Source organism: Oncorhynchus gorbuscha, linkage group LG01, assembly GCF_021184085.1.
Source record: "Oncorhynchus gorbuscha isolate QuinsamMale2020 ecotype Even-year linkage group LG01, OgorEven_v1.0, whole genome shotgun sequence".
NCBI lineage: Eukaryota > Metazoa > Chordata > Actinopteri > Salmoniformes > Salmonidae > Oncorhynchus > Oncorhynchus gorbuscha.
The window spans coordinates 120,659,739-120,685,025 of record NC_060173.1 but is presented as its reverse complement, the minus strand read 5'-3'; the positions used below and the strand labels follow the sequence as shown (position 1 = coordinate 120,685,025).

General features: G+C 46.7%; 1 protein-coding gene across 5 annotated transcripts in view; it reads right to left on the bottom strand.

Annotated features, from left to right (window-relative positions):
- The window catches only part of dip2a (disco-interacting protein 2 homolog A), a 279,281-nt gene that overhangs the window by 77,301 nt on the left and 176,693 nt on the right, over nucleotides 1-25,287 (bottom strand). For all 5 annotated transcript variants that reach the window (XM_046351249.1, XM_046351336.1, XM_046351426.1 and 2 more), the window contains 6 exons: nucleotides 23,618-23,720; nucleotides 9,393-9,457; nucleotides 8,453-8,546; nucleotides 7,712-7,831; nucleotides 7,192-7,306; nucleotides 177-316 (listed from right to left, as the gene is read on the bottom strand). In XM_046351249.1, the coding sequence (XP_046207205.1) occupies nucleotides 177-316; nucleotides 7,192-7,306; nucleotides 7,712-7,831; nucleotides 8,453-8,546; nucleotides 9,393-9,457; nucleotides 23,618-23,720 (637 nt within the window). The remainder of the gene's footprint in view (nucleotides 1-176; nucleotides 317-7,191; nucleotides 7,307-7,711; nucleotides 7,832-8,452; nucleotides 8,547-9,392; nucleotides 9,458-23,617; nucleotides 23,721-25,287) is intronic.

Here is a 25,287-nt window from a genome sequence, read left to right as displayed (position 1 = left end):
AGCTGGACATACCGCCTGGTATGAGCTGTGGAATGTGTACTAGCTGGACATACCGCCTGGTATGAGCTGTAGAATGTGTACTAGCTGGATGTACCGCCCGGTATGAGCTGAAGAATGTGTACTAGCTAGATGTACCGCCTGGTATGAGCTGTGGAATGTGTACTAGCTGGACGTACCGCCTGGCATGACCTGGCCCACGTCCTGCACTGTGAGGACAGAGAGCTTCTCCTCGGTGTCTACCCGGATCACACTGTGGCTCAGACCACTCATGGACAGAACTGCCTTCCCTGGTGGAGGGACGCCCGACTCCGGAGGTCTGAGGAACCAACATTTATATACAGTATGGTTATACAGGTAAACTAACAGAACTGCCTTCCCTGGAGGAGGGGCTCCTGACTCTAGAGGGGAAACAGACACAGATGGTGCATTCAGAAAGTATTCACACCCCACTTACTGCACATTTTGTTGTGTTACAGCCTGATTTCAAAATTGATTAAATTGTTTGTTTTTCTCACCCATCTACACACAATACCCCAGAATGACAAAGTTAAAACATGTTTTCAGAATTTTTTGCTAATTTATTGAAAATGAAATACAGAAATATCTCACAGTATTTACATTTATATACAGGGAAGAGGGCACAACAAAACCTATTCCCCCTCAAGAGACTGAAAAGATTTGGCATGGGTCCTCAGATCCTCAAAAGGTTCAACAGCTGCACCATCGAGCGCATCCTGACTGGTTGCCTCACTGCCTAGTGTGGCAACTGCTCGGCCTCTGACCGTAAGGCACTACAGAGGGTAGTGCGTACGGCCCAGTACATCATCGGGGCCAAGCTTCCTGCCATCCAGGAACTCTATACCAGGCGGTGTCAAAGGAAGGCCCTATGAAATCGTCAAAGACTCCAGTCACCCTAGTCATAGACTGTTCTCTCTGCTACCGCAAGGCAAGCGGTACCAGCTCCTAAATAGCTTCTACCCCCAAGCCATAAGACTCCTGAACAGCTAATCAAATGGCCACCCAGACTATTTGCATTGCCCCCCCCCCCCCCCGGAATGCTGCTGCTGCTCTGTTATTAGTCACTTTAATAACTCTACCTACATGTACCTATTACTTAAATTACCTCAACACTGTTGTCCCCGCACATCGACTCTGTACCGGTACCCCCTGTATATAGCCTCCACATTGACTCTGTACCGGTACCCCCTGTATATATAGCCTCCACATTGACTCTGTACCGGTACCCCCTGTATATAGCCTCCACATTGACTCTGTACCGTAACACCCTGTATATAGCCTCCACATTAACTCCGTACCGTAATACCCTGTATATATAGCCTCCACATCGACTCTGTACCGGTACCCCCTGTATATAGCCTCCACATTGACTCTGTACCGTAACACCCTGTATATAGCCTCCACATTAACTCCGTACCGTAATACCCTGTATATATAGCCTCCACATTGACTCTGTACCGTAACACCCTATATATAGCCTCCACATTGACTCTGTACCGGTACCCCCTGTATATATAGCCTCCACATTGACTCTGTACCGTTACACCCTGTATATAGCCTCCACATTAACTCCGTACCGTAATACCCAGTATATATAGCCTCCACATCGACTCTGTACCGGTACCCCCTGTATATAGCCTCCACATTGACTCTGTACCGGTACCCCCTGTATATAGCCTCCACATTAACTCCGTACCGTAATACCCTGTATATAGCCTCCACATTGACTCTGTACCGTAACACCCTGTATATAGCCTCCACATTGACTCTGTACCGTAATACCCTGTATATAGCCTCCACATTAACTCCGTACCGTAATACCCTGTATATAGCCTCCACATTAACTCCGTACCGTAATACCCTGTATATAGCCTCCACATTAACTCTGTACCGTAATACCCTGTATATAGCCTCCACATTAACTCCGTACCGTAATACCCTGTATATAGCCTCCACATTGACTCTGTACCGTAACACCCTGTATATAGCCTCCACATTGACTCTGTACTGGTACCCCCTGTATATATAGCCTCCACATTGACTCTGTACCGGTACCCCCTGTATATAGCCTCCACATTGACTCTGTACCGTAACACCCTGTATATAGCCTCCACATTAACTCCGTACCGTAATACCCTGTATATATAGCCTCCACATCGACTCTGTACCGGTACCCCCTGTATATAGCCTCCACATTGACTCTGTACCGTAACACCCTGTATATAGCCTCCACATTAACTCCGTACCGTAATACCCTGTATATATAGCCTCCACATTGACTCTGTACCGTAACACCCTATATATAGCCTCCACATTGACTCTGTACCGGTACCCCTGTATATAGCCTCCACATTGACTCTGTACCGGTATATAGCCTCCACATTAACTACGCCCTGTATATATAGCCTCCACATTGACTCTGACTCTGTACTGGTACCCCTGTATATATAGCCTCCACATTGACTCTGTACCGGTATTGACCCCTGTATATAGCCTCCACATTGACTCTGTACCCCCGCCTCCACATTAACACCCTGTATATAGCCTCCACATTAACTCCGTAACACCCTGTATATACCCTGTACCCTATATAGCCTCCACATCGACTCTGTACCGGTACCCCGTATATAGCCTCCTGTAACACCCTATATAGCCTCCACATTGACTCTGTACCGTAACACCCTGTATATAGCCTCCACATTAACTCCGTACCGTAATACCCTGTATATATAGCCTCCACATTGATCTGTACCGTAACACCCTATATATAGCCTCCACATTGACTCTGTACCGGTATATAGCCTCCCCCTGTACCCCCTGTATATAGCCTCCACATTAACTCCGTACCGTAATACCCTGTATATAGCCTCCACATTGACTCTGTACTCCGTTACACCCTGTATATAGCCTCCACATTAACTCCGTAATACCCCGTAATACCCAGTATATATAGCCTCCACATCGACTCTGTACCGGTACCCCCTGTATATAGCCTCCACATTGACTCTGTACCGGTACCCCCTGTATATAGCCTCCACATTAACTCCGTAATACCGTAATTACCCTGTATATAGCCTCCACATTGACTCTGTACCGTAACACCCTGTATATAGCCTCCACATTGACTCTGTACCGTAATACCCTGTATATAGCCTCCACATTAACTCCGTAACACCCGTAATACCCTGTATATAGCCTCCACATTAACTAGCCTCCACATTAACTAACACATTAACCGTACTCCCGTAATACCCTGTATATAGCCTCCACATTGACTCTGTACCGTAACACCCTGTATATAGCCTCCACATTAACTCTGTACCGTAATACCCTGTATATAGCCTCCACATTGACTCTGTACCGTAACACCCTGTATATAGCCTCCACATTAACTCTGTACCGTAATACCCTGTATATAGCCTCCACATTAACTCCGTACCGTAATACCCTGTATATAGCCCTGCTATATGCTGTTATTTACTGCTGCTCTTTAATCATGTTATTCTTATCTCTTACTTTTTTGTGTGTATTTTCTTAAAACTGGATTGTTGGTTAAGGACTTGTAAGTAAGCAATTCACTGTAAGGTCTACTATACCTGTTGTATTCGGCACATTAAACAAATCAAATGTGATTTTATTTAACCCCTGAGTGAATACTTTGAAGCATCTTTGACAGCGATTACAGCTGTGAGTCTTTCTGGGGAAGTCTCTAAGAGTGATTACAGCTGTGAGTCTTTCTGGGGAAGTCTCTAAGAGCTGTCCACACCTGGATTCAGACAAATTCCCATTGTTCTTTTAAAATTGGTTGTTGATCATCGCTAGACAACCATTTTCAGGTCTCGCCGTAGATTTTAGTAAAAACTATCTCGCCCACTCAGGAACATTCACTGTCTTTTTGATAAGCAACACCAGTATATATTTGGCCTTGTGTTATTGATTATTGCCCTGCTGAAAGGTGAATTCATGTCCCAGTGTCTGGCAGACTGAACCGAGTTTTCATCTTGGATTTTGCCTGTGCTTAGCTCCCGTCATGACTCTCCTGTGAGGATCCAGTGGATCAGCTCTCTCTCTCCCACAGAGGGAAAGAGGGATGGATGTTGGGGTTTTACGACACCTCACTCGATCGTAAACCATAGGCAGCAGATGATTCCTTTTGGTGCCTAGTTTGGGTGATCGGAATGTCTGTGTGCCTTATGAGGGGGTGTCCTCGGATGGGGCCACAGTGTCTAGTGACCCCTCCAGTCTCAGCCTCCAGTATTTATGCTGCAGTAGTTTGTGTTGGGGGGCTAGGGTCAGTTTGTTATATCTGGAGTACTTCTCCTGTCCTATTCGGTGTCCTGTGTGAATCTAAGTGTGCGTTCTCCAATTCTCTCCTTCTTTCTCTCTCTCGGAAGACCTGAGCCCTAGGACCATGCCCCAGGACTACCTGACATGATGACTCCTTGCTGTCCCCAGTCCACCTGACTGTGCTGCTGCTCCAGTTTCAACTGTTCTGCCTTATTATTATTGGACCATGCTGGTCATTTATGAACATTTGAACATCTTGGCCATGTTCTGTTATAATCTCCACCCGGCACAGCCAGAAGAGGACTGGCCACCCCACATAGGCTGGTTCCTCTCTAGGTTTCTTCCTAGGTTTTGGCCTTTCTAGGGAGTTTTTCCTAGCCACCGTGCTTCTACACCTGCATTGCTTGCTGTTTGGGATTTTAGGCTGGGTTTCTGTACAGCACTTTGAGATATCAGCTGATGTACGAAGGACTTTATAAATACATTTGATTTGATGAAGAGTGTACAGCCCAAAACTACAACATCAAACAACCAGGACAATATATTTCATCCTTCGAATGTTGATGAGATGGAACATGGAAAATTGTCTATTTTGTGATGTCATTAAAAGTTAAATGAAGACATTATAACAAAAACATTGTAACTTGAAGGGCTTTCACAATGTGTATCATGTTTACATACTTTACATTGTGTAGAAAATATCCTGGACAAAGAGAGTGTTTTGTGACGATAAGATTGTATTTTTAGTTCTCTAATGAGATCATAGTAAATGTTGGTATCTTGCCTTGTAACCCAGGGAAACCAGAGAGCGTGTCAGCGTGACTTAAACACTCCTTTTTACCCGAGGGTATAAAGCGTTTGAGTTAAATGAACATATCAGACTAGAATGACCACGCGCTGCAGCTGAGGTCTACAGTTAGTCACAACCCCAAAACGCAACACGTGTCTGAAGACAAAGCAACCTCTTTAACAGTCAATGGTTGAGTTACTGTCTTAAGTACTGTATCTAAGAACGTGAATTTAAGCAGGACCATACGGTTATTCTCTTCAAAAGATTGTCGTCATCACCACTATGGGATCATGGACACGGCTGATTAGCCTTCCTCAGGAGAACTCTTCCAGAACGAGTGCAAGCAAACAGACGACATCTTGTGGACAATCAGAGATCTACTGCCTCACTCATGTATATATTGTTATGTACATATTCCTATTCATTCCTTTACACTTGTGTGTATAAGATAGATTTTGTTAGATTACTTGTAAGATATTACTGCACGATCGGAACTAGAAGCACAAGCATTTCGCTACACACACATTAACATCTGCTAACCATGTGTATGTGACATATACATTAGATTTGAAGAGTGGTACTCAGTAATGTGTTGTATTGTCCAAACATAACACTTTGTATTCATGAGGTTCTTTTTGTTGCAGTATTACTTTAGTGACTTGATGCAAAGCTTCCATCTTTTCACTCTGTCAATTAGGTTAGTATTGTGGAGTAACTACTATGTTGTTGGTCCATCCTCAGTTTTCTATCACAGCCATTCAACTGTTTTAAAGTCACCATTGGCCTCATGGTGAAATCAGAAGTGGGAAGAGTTGTGTAAATTAGATATTTATGTTTTTTCATTTTCAATATATTTGCAAAAATTTCTAAAAACATGTTTTCACTTTGTCATTACATGTTATTGTTTGTAGTTGGGTGAGAAAAACAATATTGGATCAATTTTGAATTCCGGTTGTAACAACAAGGGGTGGCAGGTATTCTAGTGGTTAGAGCGTTGGGCCAGTAACAAGGTACAACTCTGTCATTCTGCCCCTGAACAGGCAGTTAACCCACTGTTCCTAGGCCGTCATCGTAAATAAGAATTAGCTCTTAACTGACTTGCCTAATTAGATAAAGGTTAAATAAATAAAACAACAACATAATGTGAAATAAGTCAAGGGGTATGAACACTTTCTGAAGGCAGGGTACCTGGTAACTCCTAGCTGTGGATCATGTACAGACACAATAAGCAGGAAGGACATTCACACCCTTTATCTTTTTGCTGCAAATGCAACCTTTGTTTTGGGCGTGGCAGAATTCTCTGTGTGATGTAACAGGTTTTAATATAGCTCAGTGTTGTAGTGTGATGTAACAGGTTTTAATATAGCTCAGTGTTGTAGTGTGATGTAACAGGTTTTAATATAGCTCAGTGTTGTAGTGTGATGTAACAGGTTTTAATATAGCTCAGTGTAGTAGTGTGATGTAACAGGTTTTAATATAGCTCGGTGTAGTAGTGTGATGTAACAGGTTTTAATATAGCTCGGTGTTGTAGTGTGATGTAACAGGTTTTAATATAGCTCAGTGTAGTAGTGTGATGTAACAGGTGTTGTAGTGTGATGTAACAGGTTTTAATATAGCTCGGTGTAGTAGTGTGATGTAACAGGTTTTAATATAGCTCGGTGTTGTAGTGTGATGTAACAGGTTTTAATATAGCTCAGTGTAGTAGTGTGATGTAACAGGTTTTAATATAGCTCGGTGTTGTAGTGTGATGTAACATGTTTTAATATAGCTCGGTGTTGTAGTGTGATGTAACAGGTTTTAATATAGCTCGGTGTTGTAGTGTGATGTAACAGGTTTTAATATAGCTCGGTGTTGTAGTGTGATGTAACAGGTTTTAATATAGCTCGGTGTTGTAGTGTGATGTAACAGGTTTTAATATAGCTCGGTGTTGTAGTGTGATGTAACAGGTTTTAATATAGCTCGGTGTTGTAGTGTGATGTAACAGGTTTTAATATAGCTCGGTGTTGTAGTGTGATGTAACAGGTTTTAATATAGCTCGGTGTTGTAGTGTGATGTAACATGTTTTAATATAGCTCGGTGTTGTAGTGCTGTTCTACCTTCGGATGGCGACCGTCATGCCCTCAGCAGAGCTGGCACATGGACAGATCACTTCAGGACGTAGCCCACGTGCCTGGAACACGTTCAGGAAGGCGTCACACGAGGATATCGACCCTGCTCACAGACAAACACAAAATATCAGATCAGTCCTGAGGTGTGGAAACTAAGAGGTTTTGCTCAAGTAGGAGTCTTTGTGATACAGTACGTTATAGTGTCAAGACTTACAGAGCTCAGTAACAGTGTGTACTGGCAGTATGTACTGATTGTATAGTATGTACTGGCAGTGTGTACTGGTAGTATAGTATAGTACTGGCAGTGTGTACTGTACTGGCAGTATAGTATTTACTGGCAGTATAGTGTGTACTGGCAGGAGAGTACGTATTGACAGTATGTGTTGTGTACAGTACTGTGTACAGTATATGTAATAGTGTTTAGACTAACAGGGGTTAGCTCCATCAGTATGTGTTGTGTACAGTACTGTGTACAGTATATGTAATATGTTGTAGTGTTTAGACTTACAGGGGTTAGCTCCATCAGTTACAATGAGCATCCTCAGAGAGCTCAGGCTGATGTCTCTCTGGTCTCTCTGGGCCAACAGGGACCAGTGCATATCTCTGGACTTCACCACAGCTACGCGTGCTACAGAGACACAGTCAGCCTCACACAGCGCTCAGCCAATCACAGCAGGATTGACAACAAGAGACTCACTCACCCATAGTGACTCAGAAGACAGACACTGTCTAAACACATCACAAACACACACATCCAAAACACACACACACACAATGACCAGAACCTGGACCCCCCCTCATCTAGGTAAGTGTGAGCCTGGGCCCCTCCTCACCTTTGTAAGTGTGAGCCTGGGCCCCTCCTCACCTTTGTAAGTGTGAACCTGGACCCCTCCTCATCTAGGTAAGTGTGAACCTGGACCCCTCCTCATCTAGGTAAGTGTGAACCTGGACCCCTCCTCATCTAGGTAAGTGTGAACCTGGACCCCCCTCATCTAGGTAAGTGTGAACCTGGACCCCTTCTCATCTAGGTAAGTGTGAACCTGGACCCCTCCTCATCTAGGTAAGTGTGAACCTGGTCCCCTCCTCACCTTTGTAAGTGTGAACCTGGACCCCTCCTCATCTAGGTAAGTGTGAACCTGGGTCCCCTCCTCATCTTTGTAAGTGTGAACCTGGACCCCTTCTCATCTAGGTAAGTGTGAACCTGGACCCCTCCTCATCTAGGTAAGTGTGAACCTGGACCCCTCCTCACCTTTGTAAGTGTGGACCTTCTGAATCCAGGAGAGAGGGTTGACCTTCATCAGTGAGTAAGGGATGCTGATCACGTGCATCCTGGTCATCACACTCTGCCAGGCAGCAGCAACAACATGGTGGTGGTGAACACAGGGACAGTATTTACCGGGGTTGGTCTCTGCAGTGTCCATGACACACCATGTCAGGAGAACACTGACAATGCAAGTCATGTCACACAGTTTAGTCTGAAAAGTACCTGCTAGCATTTCAAACCCAGGCATGGTCGTACGTTACGTGCGTGCGTGCGTGCGGTGTGTAGTGGTTGAAAAAGTACCCAACAGTCATACTTGAGTAAAAGTAAAGATAACTTAATAGAAAATGACAAGTAAAAGTGAGTCACCCACTAAATTACTACTTGAGTAAAAGTCTAAAAGCATTTGGTTTTAAATATACTTAAGGATCAAAAGTAAATGTATGAGTATAAATAATTTAAAATGTGTTCTATTACGCAAACCAGACGGCACTATTATCCTGTTTTTAAAATGTACGGATAGCCAGAGGTACTCTAAACCTTAGGCACCTTTACAAATGAATCATGTGTTTAGTGAGTTCCTCCAGATCAGAGGCAGTAGGGATGACCAGGGATGTTCTCTGTTTAGTGAGTCCACCAGATCAGAGGCAGTAGGGATGACCAGGGATGTTCTCTAGATAATTGTGTGAATTTGACAATTTTCCCATCCTACTAAGCATTCAAAATGTAACGAGTACTTTAGGGTGTCATGGAAAATGTAGGGTTAAGGTTATGGAGTAAAAAGTATATTATTTTCTTTGGGAATGTACAAATATATTTAGTATAGTAAAGTACAGATAGCCCAAAACACTACTTAAGTAGTACATTAGTGTTTTTACTGAAGTAGTTCACACCACTATGTATAATGAGCGTACGAAGAGCAACTCACGGTGAGAACCCCGTGCCACAAGCCTGCATCTCTCTTGAAGTCCAGGACGTTGCAAATGGTCTCAGCTGAAACAGAAACAATTAGTCACATATTAAATACAATATTAAAACTTATCGGTTTCCCTTTCTCACTGGCCACATAAAGCCTGAATGATATGAAATACTAAATCCCCTCCTGAATAGAGAACTACAGTGTGACCTTGATTTGGTTCTGAATTACATTTTCAACAAAATGTATTTTTTTTGGAAGAAATGCCTTCTGGAACATGTGAACTTTAATTGTGGAACTTTAATGTACCTCAATAACAAACTTGCCTTCCATCCATAAATACAAATACAATTGTGATATTACAAGCCTAGTTGGTTTAGCCAGAGAAAAAGGCAGGAACCTTCCCGCTAGCCATGATTGGCTGAGATGATGGATGGGCTGGACATGCCGGGAGATGAGTTTGGATTGGTCTACCATGTAGCATGCTTCTGTCTATAACGTGAGCTGTTCAGTAAGTCTTGACAGTTCTTTGTACCACACCACTTTTGAAAGATATAATATTAGCCATCGAGAACTACAAAGGTTTTGGTACTTTTCTCAACAACATTGATGCCCTGAATTTAGCGGGCGCTATCAACAGATCAGTTGGAACAAGTGATGGTCTACTTTCTGCACACGCCACGGTCAGTGTGAACCAGAGTGACTTGACAACGCTGGCCAAACAAGCTGTAGCTACAAACAAAACGGAGTTAAATTGAGCCAGTCTGTTGTGAAGAGTTCATTCAGATATACGGGTAAGAGTCAAGCTACATTTTCAGATATAAGTTCGTAATTTTGTCAAAATCAAAAGTAAGTCAGTATCTGGTGTGGCCACCAGCTGCATTAAGTACTGCAGCGTATCTCCTCCTCATGGACTGCACAAGGTTTGCCAGTTCTTGCTTGAGATGTTACCCGACTCTTCCACCAAGGCCCCCTGCAAGTTCCTGGACATTTCTGGGGGGAATGGCCCTAGCCCTCACCCTCCGATCCACCAGGTCACAGACGTGCTCAATGGGATTGAGATCCGGGCTCTTCGCTGACCATGGCAAAACACTGACAATTCCGAGCACTGTTTGCCAGTCCTGTCTGGTCCACCGACGGTGGGTTTGTGCCCATAGACGACGTTGTTGCCGGTGATGTCTGGTGAGGACTTGCCTTACAACAGGCCTACAAGCCCTCAGTCCAGCCTCTCTCAGCCTATTGCGGACAGTCTGAGCACTGATGGAGGGATTGTATTTGCCATCTACTGTATTTCATCAACATGTCTAGACAATAGCGACCCACCCACTAGATGTGGCTGGGGGGTGGTTCTAGCATTTCCTTCACATGGCATCAATTTAAAACAAGTGTGTCGAGTAAGCACCACCTAATAATGATAAAATAGTTTTGTTTTTGATACTGCTACTACGCAAGTAACCACTTCACTGTACCGTTTACACCTTCTGTCCTGTGCATGTGAGAAATAAACTGAGGTTTTATTTGATATAGCAACTGGTTCTCACATGTGACTCCTTAAAGAGATGGGTGGGGCTAAGGCTTGAGCGGGTGTGAACGATGCTGAATGGGTGTAGACAAGCTCTCCAGTATGTACCAAAATATTCAAGGGCCATTTTCTCAAAAGTGGGGTTACAAGTTTATCAACTTTCAAAGCACAATTACTTGCCAGTTGTTCCTCAACTGCAGTGTACTGTATGATATACCATTTCCGAGTCTCTACTTTTATCCAACTTAAAAAACACAAGAGAGGATGGACGGAGGGAAGAGAGGATGGACGGAGGGAAGAGAGGATGGACGGACGGAGGGAAGAGAGGATGGACGGACGGAGGGAAGAGAGGATGGACAGATGGACGGAGCCCCTCCCCCTGTCTCACACACCAAGCCCCTCCCCCTGTCTCACACACCAAGCCCCTCCCCCTGTCTCACACACCAAGCCCCTCCCCCTGTCTCACACACCAAGCCCCTCCCCCTGTCTCACACACCAAGCCCCTCCCCGTGTCTCTCACACCATCAAAATTGAGCGTTCACATCTTCCTCTCTGACAAGTGGTTTCAATTCGTTATTTGCATTTGAGGTTTGGTCTAACAGAATGGGTCATATGGACACAAAAACACACTTTAGTGTAGAGGAGAAGTTAACTTCTAATGATTCCCTTTTTATGTCTCAACTCCTCACATTGTGCGCAGAGCAGGCACTACTAAAACGAGAGGATCAATGAACATTGTTGAAAATGAACGGTCAAATATTTGCTCGTGGCATTAGGGCACCACATAAAGACCAATATACTAGCTGTCTAGTCTGTTTTATAAATGTGCAATAAGCATAAAACACAATTATATAAGGAACTGGCAACTCGTTCTCATTCTGAGAAATAAGGTAGGCCACTTGATTTTCAACATCTGAACAAAGTGGACTGGATTTTCAAACAGTTGGAGACAGACAGAGGAGTGTTCATAACAATTCAACTGTTATACCTTGTTAGCTAGCAAATAGATCAAAGCTGCCTAAACTTGAAATATAAAGATTAGCTGGCTCCTCACTAGCATGTGGGCTTGCGAGGTTGCTGATGAGACCTGTGTTCATGTTCTTTCACCTAATGCCTGCTCCAATAAGTTAGAATTATTAGTGAATGTGCAGTATGCATGGCTGTAGTTACATTTTAAACAAAAAAAGGGTATTTTCACAGACTTGAAATCAGGATCAAATCAAAATCTGTCCCATGTGCCGACGACAATCATACAGTGAACTGCTGACTTACAACCAACAATGCAGTTAAAAACAACAACAAATAATTAAAGAGCAGCAGTAAAATAACAATAGTGAAACTATATACAGGGGGTACCGGTACAGAGTCAATGTGGAGGCTATATACAGGGGGTACCGGTACAGAGTCAATGTGGAGGCTATATACAGGGGGTACCGGTACAGAGTCACTGTGGAGGCTATATACAGGGGGTACCGGTACAGAGTCAATGTGGAGGTTATATACAGGGGGTACTGGTACAGAGTCACTGTGGAGGCTATATACAGGGGGTACCGGTACAGAGTCAATGTGGAGGTTATATACAGGGGGTACCGGTACAGAGTCAATGTGGAGGCTATATACAGGGGATACAGGTACAGAGTCAATGTGGAGGCTATATACAGGGAGGACCGGTACAGAGTCAATGTGGAGGCTATATACAGGGGGTACCGGTACAGAGTCAATGTGGAGGTTATATACAGGGGGTACCGGTACAGAGTCACTGTGGAGGTTATATACAGGGGGTACCGGTACAGAGTCAATGTGGAGGCTATATACAGGGGGTACCGGTACAGAGTCACTGTGGAGGATATATACAGGGGGTACCGGTACAGAGTCAATGTGGAGGTTATATACAGGGGGTACCGGTACAGAGTCAATGTGGAGGCTATATACAGGGTATTACGGTACAGACTAGATGTGGAGGCTATATACAGGGGGTACCGGTACAGAGTCAATGTGGAGGCTATATACAGGGGGTACCGGTACAGAGTCAATGTAGAGGCTATATACAGGGGGTACCGGTACAGAGTCAATGTGGAGGCTATATACAGGGTATTACGGTACAGAGTCAATGTGGAGGCTATATACAGGGTGTTACGGTACAGAGTCAATGTGGAGGCTATATACAGGGGGTACCGGTACAGAGTCAATGTGGAGACTATATACAGGGGGTACCGGTACAGAGTCAATGTGGAGGCTATATACAGGGTATTATGGTACAGAGTCAATGTGGAGGCTATATACAGGGTATTACGGTACAGAGTCAATGTGGAGGCTATATACAGGGTATTACGGTACAGAGTCAATGTGGAGGCTATATACAGGGTGTTACGGTACAGAGTCAATGTGGAGACTATATACAGGGGGTACCGGTACAGAGTCAATGTGGAGGCTATATACAGGGTATTACGGTACAGAGTCAATGTGGAGGCTATATACAGGGTATTACGGTACAGAGTCAAATTGGAGGCTATATACAGGGTATTACGGTACAGAGTCAATGTGGAGGCTATATCAAATCAAATCAAATTTGATTTGTCACATACACATGGTTAGCAGATGTTAATGCGAGTGTAGCGAAATGCTTGTGCATCTAGTTCCGACAATGCAGTGATAACCAACAAGTAATCTAACTAACAATTCCAAAACTACTGTCTTATACACAGTGTAAGGGGATAAGGAATATGTACATAAGGATATATGAATGAGTGATGGTACAGAGCAGCATACAGTAGATGGTATAGAGTACAGTATATACATATGAGATGAGTGTGTAGACAAAGTAAACAAAGTGGCATAGTTAAAGTGGCTAGTGATACATGTATTACATAAGGAGTGTCAACAACGCAGCCACTGCCAGCTAGCCTACAAAGTCAACAACGCAGCCACTGCCAGCTAGCCTACTTCAGCAGTACTGTATCATTTTAATAATTTTAGTCAATAAGATTCTTGCTACGTAAGCTTAACTTTCTGAACATTCGAGACGTGTAGTCCACCTGTCATTCCAATCTCCTTTGCATTAGCGTAGCCTCTTCTGTAGCCTGTCAACTATGTGTCTGTCTATCCCTGTTCTCTCCTCTCTGCACAGACCATACAAACGCTCCACACCGCGTGGCCGCGGCCACCCTAATCTGGTGGTCCCAGCGCGCACGACCCACGTGGAGTTCCAGGTCTCCTGTAGCCTCTGGAACTGCCGATCTGCGGCCAACAAGGCAGAGTTCATCTCAGCCTATGCCTCCCTCCAGTCCCTCAACTTCTTGGCACTGACGGAAACATGGATCACCACAGACAACACTGCTACTCCTACTGCTCTCTCTTCGTCCGCCCACGTGTTCTCGCACACCCCGAGAGCGTCTGGTCAGCGGGGTGGTGGCACCGGGATCCTCATCTCTCCCAAGTGGTCATTCTCTCTTTCTCCCCTTACCAATCTGTCTATCGCCTCCTTTGAATTCCATGCTGTCACAGTTACCAGCCCTTTCAAGCTTAACATCCTTATCATTTATCGCCCTCCAGGTTCCCTCGGAGAGTTCATCAATGAGCTTGATGCCTTGATAAGCTCCTTTCCTGAGGACGGCTCACCTCTCACAGTTCTGGGCGACTTTAACCTCCCCACGTCTACCTTTGACTCATTCCTCTCTGCCTCCTTCTTTCCACTCCTCTCCTCTTTTGACCTCACCCTCTCACCTTCCCCCCCTACTCACAAGGCAGGCAATACGCTCGACCTCATCTTTACTAGATGCTGTTCTTCCACTAACCTCATTGCAACTCCCCTCCAAGTCTCCGACCACTACCTTGTATCCTTTTCCCTCTCGCTCTCATCCAACACTTCCCACACTGCCCCTACTCGGATGGTATCGCGCCGTCCCAACCTTCGCTCTCTCTCCCCCGCTACTCTCTCCTCTTCCATCCTATCATCTCTTCCCTCTGCTCAAACCTTCTCCAACCTCCTCTCCTCCCTTTCTGCATCCTTTGCCTCTCTATGCCCCCTATCCTCCAGGCCGGCTCGGTCCTCCCCTCCCGCTCCGTGGCTCGAGGACTCATTGCGAGCTCACAGAACAGGGCTCCGGGCAGCCGAGCGGAAATGGAGGAAAACTCGCCTCCCTGCGGACCTGGCATCCTTTCGCTCCCTCCTCTCTACATTTTCCTCTTCTGTCTCTGCTGCTAAAGCCACTTTCTACCACTCTAAATTCCAAGCTTCTGCCTCTAACCCTAGGAAGCTCTTTGCCACCTTCTCCTCCCTCCTGAATCCCCCCCCCTCCTCCCTCTCTGCAGATGACTTCGCCAACCATTTTGAAAAGAAGGTCGACGACATCCGATCCTCGTTTGCTAAGTCAAACGACACCGCTGGTTCTGCTCACACTGCCCTACCCTGTGCTCTGACCTCTTTCTCCCCTCTCTCTCCAGATGAAATCTCGCGTCTTGTGACGACCGGCCGCCCAACAACCTGCCCGCTTGACCCTATCCCCTCCTCTCTTCTCCAGACCACTTCCGGAGACCTTCTCCCTTACCTCACCCCGCTCATCAACTCATCCCTGACCGCTGGCTACGTCCCTTCCGTCTTCAAGAGAGCGAGAGTTGCACCCCTTCTGAAAAAACCTACACTCGATCCCTCCGATGTCAACAACTACAGACCAGTATCCCTTCTTTCTTTTCTCTCCAAAACTCTTGAACGTGCCGTCCTTGGCCAGCTCTCCCGCTATCTCTCTCAGAATGACCTTCTTGATCCAAATCAGTCAGGTTTCAAGACTAGTCATTCAACTGAGACTGCTCTTCTCTGTATCACGGAGGCGCTCCGCACCGCTAAAGCTAACTCTCTCTCCTCTGCTCTCATCCTTCTAGACCTATCGGCTGCCTTCGATACTGTGAACCATCAGATCCTCCTCTCCACCCTCTCCGAGTTGGGCATCTCCGGCGCGGCCCACGCTTGGATTGCGTCCTACCTGACAGGTCGCTCCTACCAGGTGGCGTGGCGAGAATCTGTCTCCTCACCACGCCCTCTCAACACTGGTGTCCCCCAGGGCTCTGTTCTAGGCCCTCTCCTATTCTCGCTATACACCAAGTCACTTGGCTCTGTCATAACCTCACATGGTCTCTCCTATCATTGCTATGCAGACGACACACAATTAATCTTCTCCTTTCCCCCTTCTGATGACCAGGTGGCGAATCGCATCTCTGCATGTCTGGCAGACATATCAGTGTGGATGACGGATCACCACCTCAAGCTGAACCTCGGCAAGACGGAGCTCCTCTTCCTCCCGGGGAAGGACTGCCCGTTCCATGATCTCGTCATCACGGTTGACAACTCCATTGTGCCCTCCTCCCAGAGCGCTAAGAACCTTGGCGTGATCCTGGACAACACCCTGTCGTTCTCAACTAACATCAAGGCGGTGGCCCATTCCTGTAGGTTCATGCTCTACAACATCCGCAGAGTACGACCCTGCCTCACACAGGAAGCGGCGCAGGTCCTAATCCAGGCACTTGTCATCTCCCGTCTGGATTACTGCAACTCGCTGTTGGCTGGGCTCCCTGCCTGTGCCATTAAACCCCTACAACTCATCCAGAACGCCGCAGCCCGTCTGGTGTTCAACCTTCCCAAGTTCTCTCACGTCACCCCGCTCCTCCGCTCTCTCCACTGGCTTCCGGTTGAAGCTCGCATCCGCTACAAGACCATGGTGCTTGCCTACGGAGCTGTGAGGGGAACGGCACCTCAGTACCTCCAGGCTCTGATCAGGCCCTACACCCAAACAAGGGCACTGCGTTCATCCACCTCTGGCCTGCTCGCCTCCCTACCACTGAGGAAGTACAGTTCCCGCTCAGCCCAGTCTAAACTGTTCGCTGCTCTGGCCCCCCAATGGTGGAACAAACTCCCTCACGACGCCAGGACAGCGGAGTCAATCACCACCTTCCGGAGACACCTGAAACCCCACCTCTTTAAGGAATACCTAGGATAGGATAAGTAATCCTTCTCACCCCCCCTTTAAGATTTAGATGCACTATTGTAAAGTGACTGTTCCACTGGATGTCATAAGGTGAATGCACCAATTTGTAAGTCGCTCTGGATAAGAGCGTCTGCTAAATGACTTAAATGTAAATGTAAATGTGGAGGCTATATACAGGGGGTACCAGTACAGAGTCAATGTAGAGGCTATATACAGGGGGTACCGGTACAGAGTCAATGTGGAGGCTATATACAGGGTATTACGGTACAGAGTCAATGTGGAGGCTATATACAGGGTATTACGGTACAGAGTCAATGTGTAGGCTATATACAGGGGGTACCGGTACAGAGTCAATGTGGAGGCTATATACAGGGTGTTACGGTACAGAGTCAATGTGGAGGCTATATACAGGGTGTTACGGTACAGAGTCAATGTGGAGGCTATATACAGGGTATTACGGTACAGAGTCAATATGGAGGCTATATACAGGGTGTTACGGTACAGAGTCAATGTGGAGGCTATATACAGGGGGTACCGGTACAGAGTCAATGTGGAGGCTATATACAGGGTATTACGGTACAGAGTCAATGTGGAGGCTATATACAGGGTATTACGGTACAGAGTCAATGTGGAGGCTATATACAGGGTATTACGGTACAGAGTCAATGTGGAGGCTATATACAGGGTATTACAGTACAGAGTCAATGTGGAGGCTAAATACAGGGTATTACAGTACAGAGTCAATGTGGAGGCTAAATATAGGGGGGTACCGGTACAGAGTCAATATAAATAATGCAAAAACAAAGTGTCGGAGAAGAATGTAAAAGGGCAATATGTGCCAAGTAAGAAAGCTAACGTTTAAGTTCCTTGCTCAGAACATGAGAACATATGAAAGCTGGTGGTTCCTTTTAACATGAGTCTTCAATATTCCAAGGTAAGAGGTTTTGGGTTGTAGTTAATATAGTATTTATAGGACAATTCCTCTCTATACCATTTGTATTTTATTAACCTTTGACTATTGGATGTTCTTATAGGCACTTTAGTATTGCCAGTGTAACAGTATAGCTTCCATCCCTCTCCTCGCCCCTACCTGGGCTCGAACCAGGAACACATCGACAACAGCCACACTCGAAGCATCGTTACCCATCGCTCCACAAAAGCCACGGCCCTTGCAGAACAAGGGGAATAACTACTTCAAGTCTCAGAGCGAGTGACGTTTGAAACGCTATTAGCGCGGACCCCGCATCGGTTCCACCAGCCTAATCTCGGGAGTTGATAGGCTTGAAGTCATAAACAGCGCTGTGCTTGCGAAGAGCTGCTGGCAAAACGCACAAAAGTGCTGTTTGAATGAATGCTTACAAGCCTGCTGCTGCCTACCATCGCTCAGTCAGACTGCTCTATCAAATCATAGACTTAGTTATAACATAACACACAGATATACAAGCCTTTGGTCATTAATATGGTCAAATCCGGAAACTACCATTTCGAAAACAAAATGTTTATTCTTTCAGTGAAATACGGACCCCGTTCGGTATTTTATCTAACGGGTGTCATCCATAAGTCTAAATATTCTTGTTACATTGCACAACCTTTAATGTTATGTCATAATTACGTAAAATTCTGGCAAATTAGTTTGCAATGAGCCAGGCAGCCCAAACTGTTGCATATACCCAGACTCTGCGTGCAATGAATGCAAGAGAAGTGACAATTTCACCTGGTTAGTATTGCCTACTAACCTGGATTTATTTGAGCTAAATATGCAGGTTTAAAAATATATTCTTCTGTGTATTGATTTTAAGAAAGGCATTGGTGTTTATGGTTAGGTACAGTCGTCCAACGATTGTGCTTTTCTCGCAAATGCACTTTTGTTAAATCATCCCACAGCGTTGCATCGATTATATGCAACGCAGGACACGCTAGATAAACTAGTAATATCATCAACCATGTGTAGTTAACTAGTGATTATGATTGATTGATTGTTTTTTATAAGATAAGTTTAATGCTAGCTAGCAACTTACCTTGGCTTACTGCATTCACGTAACAGGCAGTCTCCTCATGGAGTGCAATGAGAGGCAGGTGGTTAGAGCGTTGGATTAGTTAACTGTAAGGTTGCAAGATTGAATCCTGGAGCTGACAAGGTGAAAATCTGTCGTCCTGCCCTTGAACGAGGCAGTTAACACACCGTTCCTAGGCCGTCATTGAAAATAAGAATGTGTTCTTAACTGACTTGCCTAGTTAAATAAAGATTAAATAAAGGAGTATTTTTAAAGTTATTTTTTATAAAAAAATAAAACAAATCTGTTAAATCTGTGTCCAAAAATACCGATTTCCGATTGTAATGAAAACTTGAAATTGGCCCTAATTAATCGTCCATTCCGATTAAATCGGACGACCACTACTATGAATACACCTCTGCTGTCTTCAACCAGTTTCTCAGCGATCACTGCCTCATTGCCTGCGTGCGAAATGGGTCTGTGTTTAAATCTAGCTAGCAATTTACCTTGGCTTCTACTGCTTTCGCGTAACAGGCAGGCTACTTGTGGAGTGCAATCTTAGGGCGTTGGACTAGTGAACTGTAAGGTTGCAAGATTGGATCTCCCGAGTTGACAAGGTGAAAATCTGTCGTTCTGCCCCTGATCGAGGCAGTTAACACAGTTAGTCATTGAAGATAATAATGTGTTCTTAACTGACTTGCCTAGTTACATAAAGGTATATATCGGCGCCCCGGAAAAACGATTTCCCATTGTTATGAAAACTTGAAATCGGCCATTCCGATTAATCGGTCGACCTCTACTATGTACAGAGTCAATGTGAAGGCTATATACGGGGGTACCGGTACATAGTCAATGTGGAGGCTATATACAGGGGGTACCGGTACAGAGTCAATGTGGAGACTATATACAGGGGGTACTGGTACAGAGTCAATGTGGAGACTATAGTACAGAGGTACTATATTACCGGTACAGAGTCAATGTGGAGACTATATACAGAGTCAATGGGGTACAGGGGGTACAGAGTCAATGTGGAGACTATATACAGGGGGTACCGGTACAGAGTCAATATGGATGTGGAGACTATATACAGGGGGTACCGGTACAGAGTCAATGAGCGGGGGGGGGGGGGGGGGGGGGGGACCGGTTAGCCGAGGTAATTGAGGTAATATGTATATGTAGGTAGAGTATATAATTGCAAAAAAAGCGTGTTTAACTATTTTCATTAAATACTTTAATTAATAGTGGGCTTTATGTTTTTGGAAGGCTTATATTCAGCCTAGGAATAACTTGAAAAGCCCTGAATTCATTAGATTATTACTGAAATACAGTGTATTTGACCTTTAACTGTACAACTCAGCTTATTTTGAGAAAACATTTAAAAAAAGGGAGGGGATAAAGAGGGAGGAGGCGGAGAGAGAGAAGAGGAGAGAACATGAGAGGGAGGAGAGGAGAGAGAGGGAGGGAGGAGAGAGGAAAGACGGGAGGAGAGAACGTGAGAGGGAGGAGAGGAGAGAGAGGGAGGGAGGAGAGAGGAAAGACGGGAGGAGAGAACGTGAGAGGGAGGAGAGCAGAGAGAGGGAAGGAGCAGAAGAGAGACAGCGGGAGGGAGGAGGGGAGGGATGAGAGGAGAGATAGCGGGAGGGAGGAGAGGGGAAAGAGGGGAGAAAGAGGGAGGAAGGAGAGACGAGGGAGGAGAGACGAGGGAGGAAGGAGAGACGAGGGAGGAGAGGAGAGACGAGGGAGGAGAGGAGAGACGAGGGAGGAGAGGAGAGACGAGGGAGGAGAGGAGAGACGAGACGAGGGAGGGAGGAGAGACGAGACGAGGGAGGGAGGAGAGACGAGGGAGGGAGGAGAGACGAGACGAGGGAGGGAGGAGAGACGAGGGAGGGAGGAGAGACGAGGGAGGGAGGAGAGAGGAAAGACGGGAGGAGAGAACGTGAGAGGGAGGAGAGCAGAGAGAGGGAAGGAGCAGAAGAGAGACAGCGGGAGGGAGGAGGGGAGGGATGAGAGGAGAGATAGCGGGAGGGAGGAGAGGGGAAAGAGGGGAGAAAGAGGGAGGAAGGAGAGACGAGGGAGGAGAGACGAGGGAGGAGAGGAGAGACGAGGGAGGAGAGGAGAGACGAGGGAGGAGAGGAGAGACGAGGGAGGAGAGGAGAGACGAGGGAGGAGAGGAGAGACGAGGGAGGAGAGGAGAGACGAGACGAGGGAGGGAGACGAGACGAGGGAGGGAGGAGAGACGAGGGAGGGAGGAGAGACGAGGGAGGGAGGAGAGACGAGGGAGGGAGGAGAGACGAGGGAGGGAGGAGAGACGAGACGAGGGAGGGAGGAGAGACGAGACGAGGGAGGGAGGAGAGACGAGGGAGGGAGGAGAGACGAGGGAGGGAGGAGAGAGGAAAGACGGGAGGAGAGAACGTGAGAGGGAGGAGAGCAGAGAGAGGGAAGGAGCAGAAGAGAGACAGCGGGAGGGAGGAGGGATGAGGGAGGGATGAGAGGAGAGATAGCGGGAGGGAGGAGAGGGGAAAGAGGGAGGAAGAGAAGAGGGAGGAAGGAGAGACGAGGGAGGAGGAGGAGAGACGAGGGAGGAGAGGAGAGACGAGGGAGGAGAGGAGAGACGAGGGAGGAGAGGAGAGACGAGGGAGGAGAGGAGAGACGAGGGAGGAGAGGAGAGACGAGGGAGGAGAGGAGAGACGAGGGAGGAGAGGAGAGACGAGGGAGGAGAGGAGAGACGAGGGAGGAGAGGAGAGACGAGGGAGGAGAGGAGAGACGGAAGGAGGAGAGGAGAGACGGAAGGAGAGAGGGAAGGAGGGAGGAGAGGAGAGAAGGTGCTTCTACACCTGCATTGCTTCCTGTTTGGAGTTTTAGCCTGGGTTTCTGTACAGCACTTTGAGACATCAGCTGATGTAAGAAGGGCTTTATAAATACATTTGATTTGATGATAGAGGAGAGAAGAGGGATGGGAAGAGAGAAAGGGAGAGGAGAGGAAAGGAGAGAGGGAGCAGAGGAGAGAGAGGGAAGGGAGGGATGGCTAGAGGGGGGAGAGGGAGAGGGGAGAAGAGAGGGAGGTGAGACAAAGGAAGGGAAAAGAGATAGCGGGAATGAGGTGAGGAGAGACCGGAGGGAGGGAGGAGAGAGTGGGGGGGGACAACAGAGGGAGGGAGGGAGGGAGGAAGGAAGGAGAGGAGAGAGAAGGGAGGAGAGGAGATACAGCTGAGGGAGGAGATACGATACAGCTGAGGGAGGAGAGGCGATACAGAGGGAGGGGAGGCGATACAGAGGGAGGGGAGGCGATACAGAGGGAGGAGAGGCGATACAGAGGGAGGAGAGGCGATACAGAGGGAGGAGAGGCGATACAGCTGAGGGAGGAGAGGCGATACAGCTGAGGGAGGAGAGGAGATACAGCTGAGGGAGGAGAGGCGATACAGCTGAGGGAGGAGAGGCGATACAGAGGGAGGGGAGGCGATACAGAGGGAGGGGAGGCGATACAGAGGGAGGAGAGGCGATACAGAGGGAGGAGAGGCGATACAGAGGGAGGAGAGGCGATACAGCTGAGGGAGGAGAGGCGATACAGCTGAGGGAGGAGAGGCGATACAGCTGAGGGAGGAGAGGAGATACAGCTGAGGGAGGAGAGGAGATACAGCTGAGGGAGGAGAGGCGAAACAGAGGGAGGAGAGGCGATACAGCTGAGGGAGGAGAGGCGAAACAGAGGGAGGAGAGGAGATACAGCTGAGGGAGGAGAGACGATACAGCTGAGGGAGGAGAGGCGAAACAGAGGGAGGAGAGACGATACAGCTGAGGGAGGAGAGGCGATACAGCTGAGGGAGGAGAGGCGATACAGAGGGAGGAGAGGCGAAACAGAGGGAGGAGAGGCGAAACAGAGGGAGGAGAGGCGAAACAGAGGGAGGAGAGGCGAAACAGAGGGAGGAGAGGCGAAACAGAGGGAGGAGAGGCGAAACAGAGGGAGGAGAGGCGAAACAGAGGGAGGAGAGGCGAAACAGAGGGAGGAGAGGCGAAACAGAGGGAGGAGAGGCGAAACAGAGGGAGGAGAGGCAATACAGGGGGAGGAGAGGTGATACAGAGGGAGGAGAGAGGAGGGAGGAGAGGCGATACAGAGGGAGGAGAGAGGAGGGATGAGACAGGAGGAAGCAGATATATGGAGGAGCGAGGAGAGAGGGGGAGGAGATCGATGAGGAGACAGGAGGAGATATAGAAGAGCGAGGAGAAAGAGGAAGGAGATAAAGAGGGGGAGGAGAGAAGAAAGAGGGGGAGGAGATAGGAGAAGATATAGAGGAAGGAGGAGAGAGTGAGGGGGGAGGATATAGAGGAGGGAGGAGAGGAGAGAATGAGGAGGGAGGAGAGGAGAGCCAGAGGGGAGGAGATATAGAGGGAGGAGAGGAGAGAGAGGGGAGGAGATAGGAGAAGATAGAGGAGGGAGGAGAGGCAGAGGGAGGAGATAGAGGAGCGAGGAGAGAGAGCAGGGAGGAGATGAGAGAAAGAGAGGAGAGGAATGAAGGAGAAAAGGAAGAGAGGAGGGAGGGAGGGAGAGGAGAGAGCGGGAGGGAGGGAGGGAGGGAGGAGAGGAGAGAGCGGGAGGGAGGGAGGGAGGGAGGGAGGAGAGGAGAGAGCGGGAGGGAGGGAGGGAGGGAGGAGAGAAATGAGAGAGAGGTAGGACAGTAAAAAGCATGGGGGGAGAGGCATTCCTCCTCAACGGGGGACTGACCTAGACCTTGTAACACAGAGACTCACCCTCAGTGTATCCACAGGCCTGTGTGAGGGCGTGACAGTGGGCTAGCATTGCTGGATGAGAGACAGTTATACCCATTGTGCTCCCCTCCTTACTGGTCTTGTACTGCAGAAAACAACACTATATAGTTAGATTTACAGTGGGGCAAAAAAGTATTTAGTCAGCCACCAATTGTGCAAGTTTTCCCACTTAAAAAGATGAGAGAGGCCTTATTTTATACTTATTTTCCACCATAATTTGCAAATAAATTCATAAAAAATCCTACAATGTGATTTTCTGGATTTTTGTTTTCTCATTTTATCTGTCATAGTTGAAGTGTACCTATGATGAAAATTACAGGCCTCTCTCATCTTTTTAAGTGGGAGAACTTGCACAATTGGTGGCTGACTAAATACTTTTTTGCCCCACTGTACATCTAGTTTACCCACTATTAAAGACAGTAATAAACAACATTTACATCATGTTTACCCACTATTAAAGACAGTAATAAACAACATTTACATCATGTTTACCCACTATTAAAGACAGTAATAAACAACATTTACATCATGTTTACCCACTATTAAAGACAGTAATAAACAACATTTACATCATGTTTACCCACTATTAAAGACAGTAATAAACAACATTTACATCATGTTTACCCACTATGAAAGACAGTAATAAACAACATTTACATCATGTTTACCCACTATTAAAGACAGTAATAAACAACATTTACATCATGTTTACCCACTAATAAAGACAGTAATAAACAACATTTACATCATGTTTACCCACTATTAAAGACAGTAATAAACAACATTTACATCATGTTTACCCACTATTAAAGACAGTAATAATCATAGTTAGATTTACATCTAAACTCAGCAAAAAAAAGAAACGTCCTCTCAATGCCAACTGTGTTATTTTCAGCAAACTTAACATGTGTAAATATTTGTAAATATTTGTAAATATTTGAACATAACAAGATTCAACAACTGAGACAAACTGAACAAGTTCCACAGACATGTGACTAACAGAAACTGAATAACGTGTCCCTGAACAAAGGGGGAGTCAAAAGCAAAAGTAACAGTCAGTATCTGATGTGGCCACCAGCTGCATTAAGTACTGCAGTACATCTCCTCCTCATGGACTGCACCAGATTTGCCAGTTCTTGCTGTGAGATGTTACCCCACTCTTCCACCAAGGCACCTGTAAGTTCCCGGACATTTCTGGGGGGAATGGCCCTAGCCCTCACCCTCCGATCCAACAGGTCCCAGACGTGCTCAATGGGATTGAGATCCGGGCTCTTTGCTGGCCATGGCAGAACACTGACATTCCTGTCTTGCAGGAAATCACTCACAGAATGAGCAGTATGGCTGGAGGCATTGTCTTGCTGGAGGGTCATGTCAGGATGAGCCTGCAGGAAGGGTACCACATGAGGGAGGATGTTTTCCCTGTAATACACAGCGTTGAGGCTGCCTGCAATGACAACAAGCTCAGTCCGATGATGCTGTGACACACCGCCCCAGACCATGACGGACCCTCCACCTCCAAATCGATCCCGCTCCAGAGTACAGGCCTCAGTGTAACGCTCATTCCTTCAACAATAAACGTGAACCCTACAATCACCCCTGGTGAGACAAAACCGCAACTCGTCAGTGAAGAGCACTTTTTGCCAGTCCTGTCT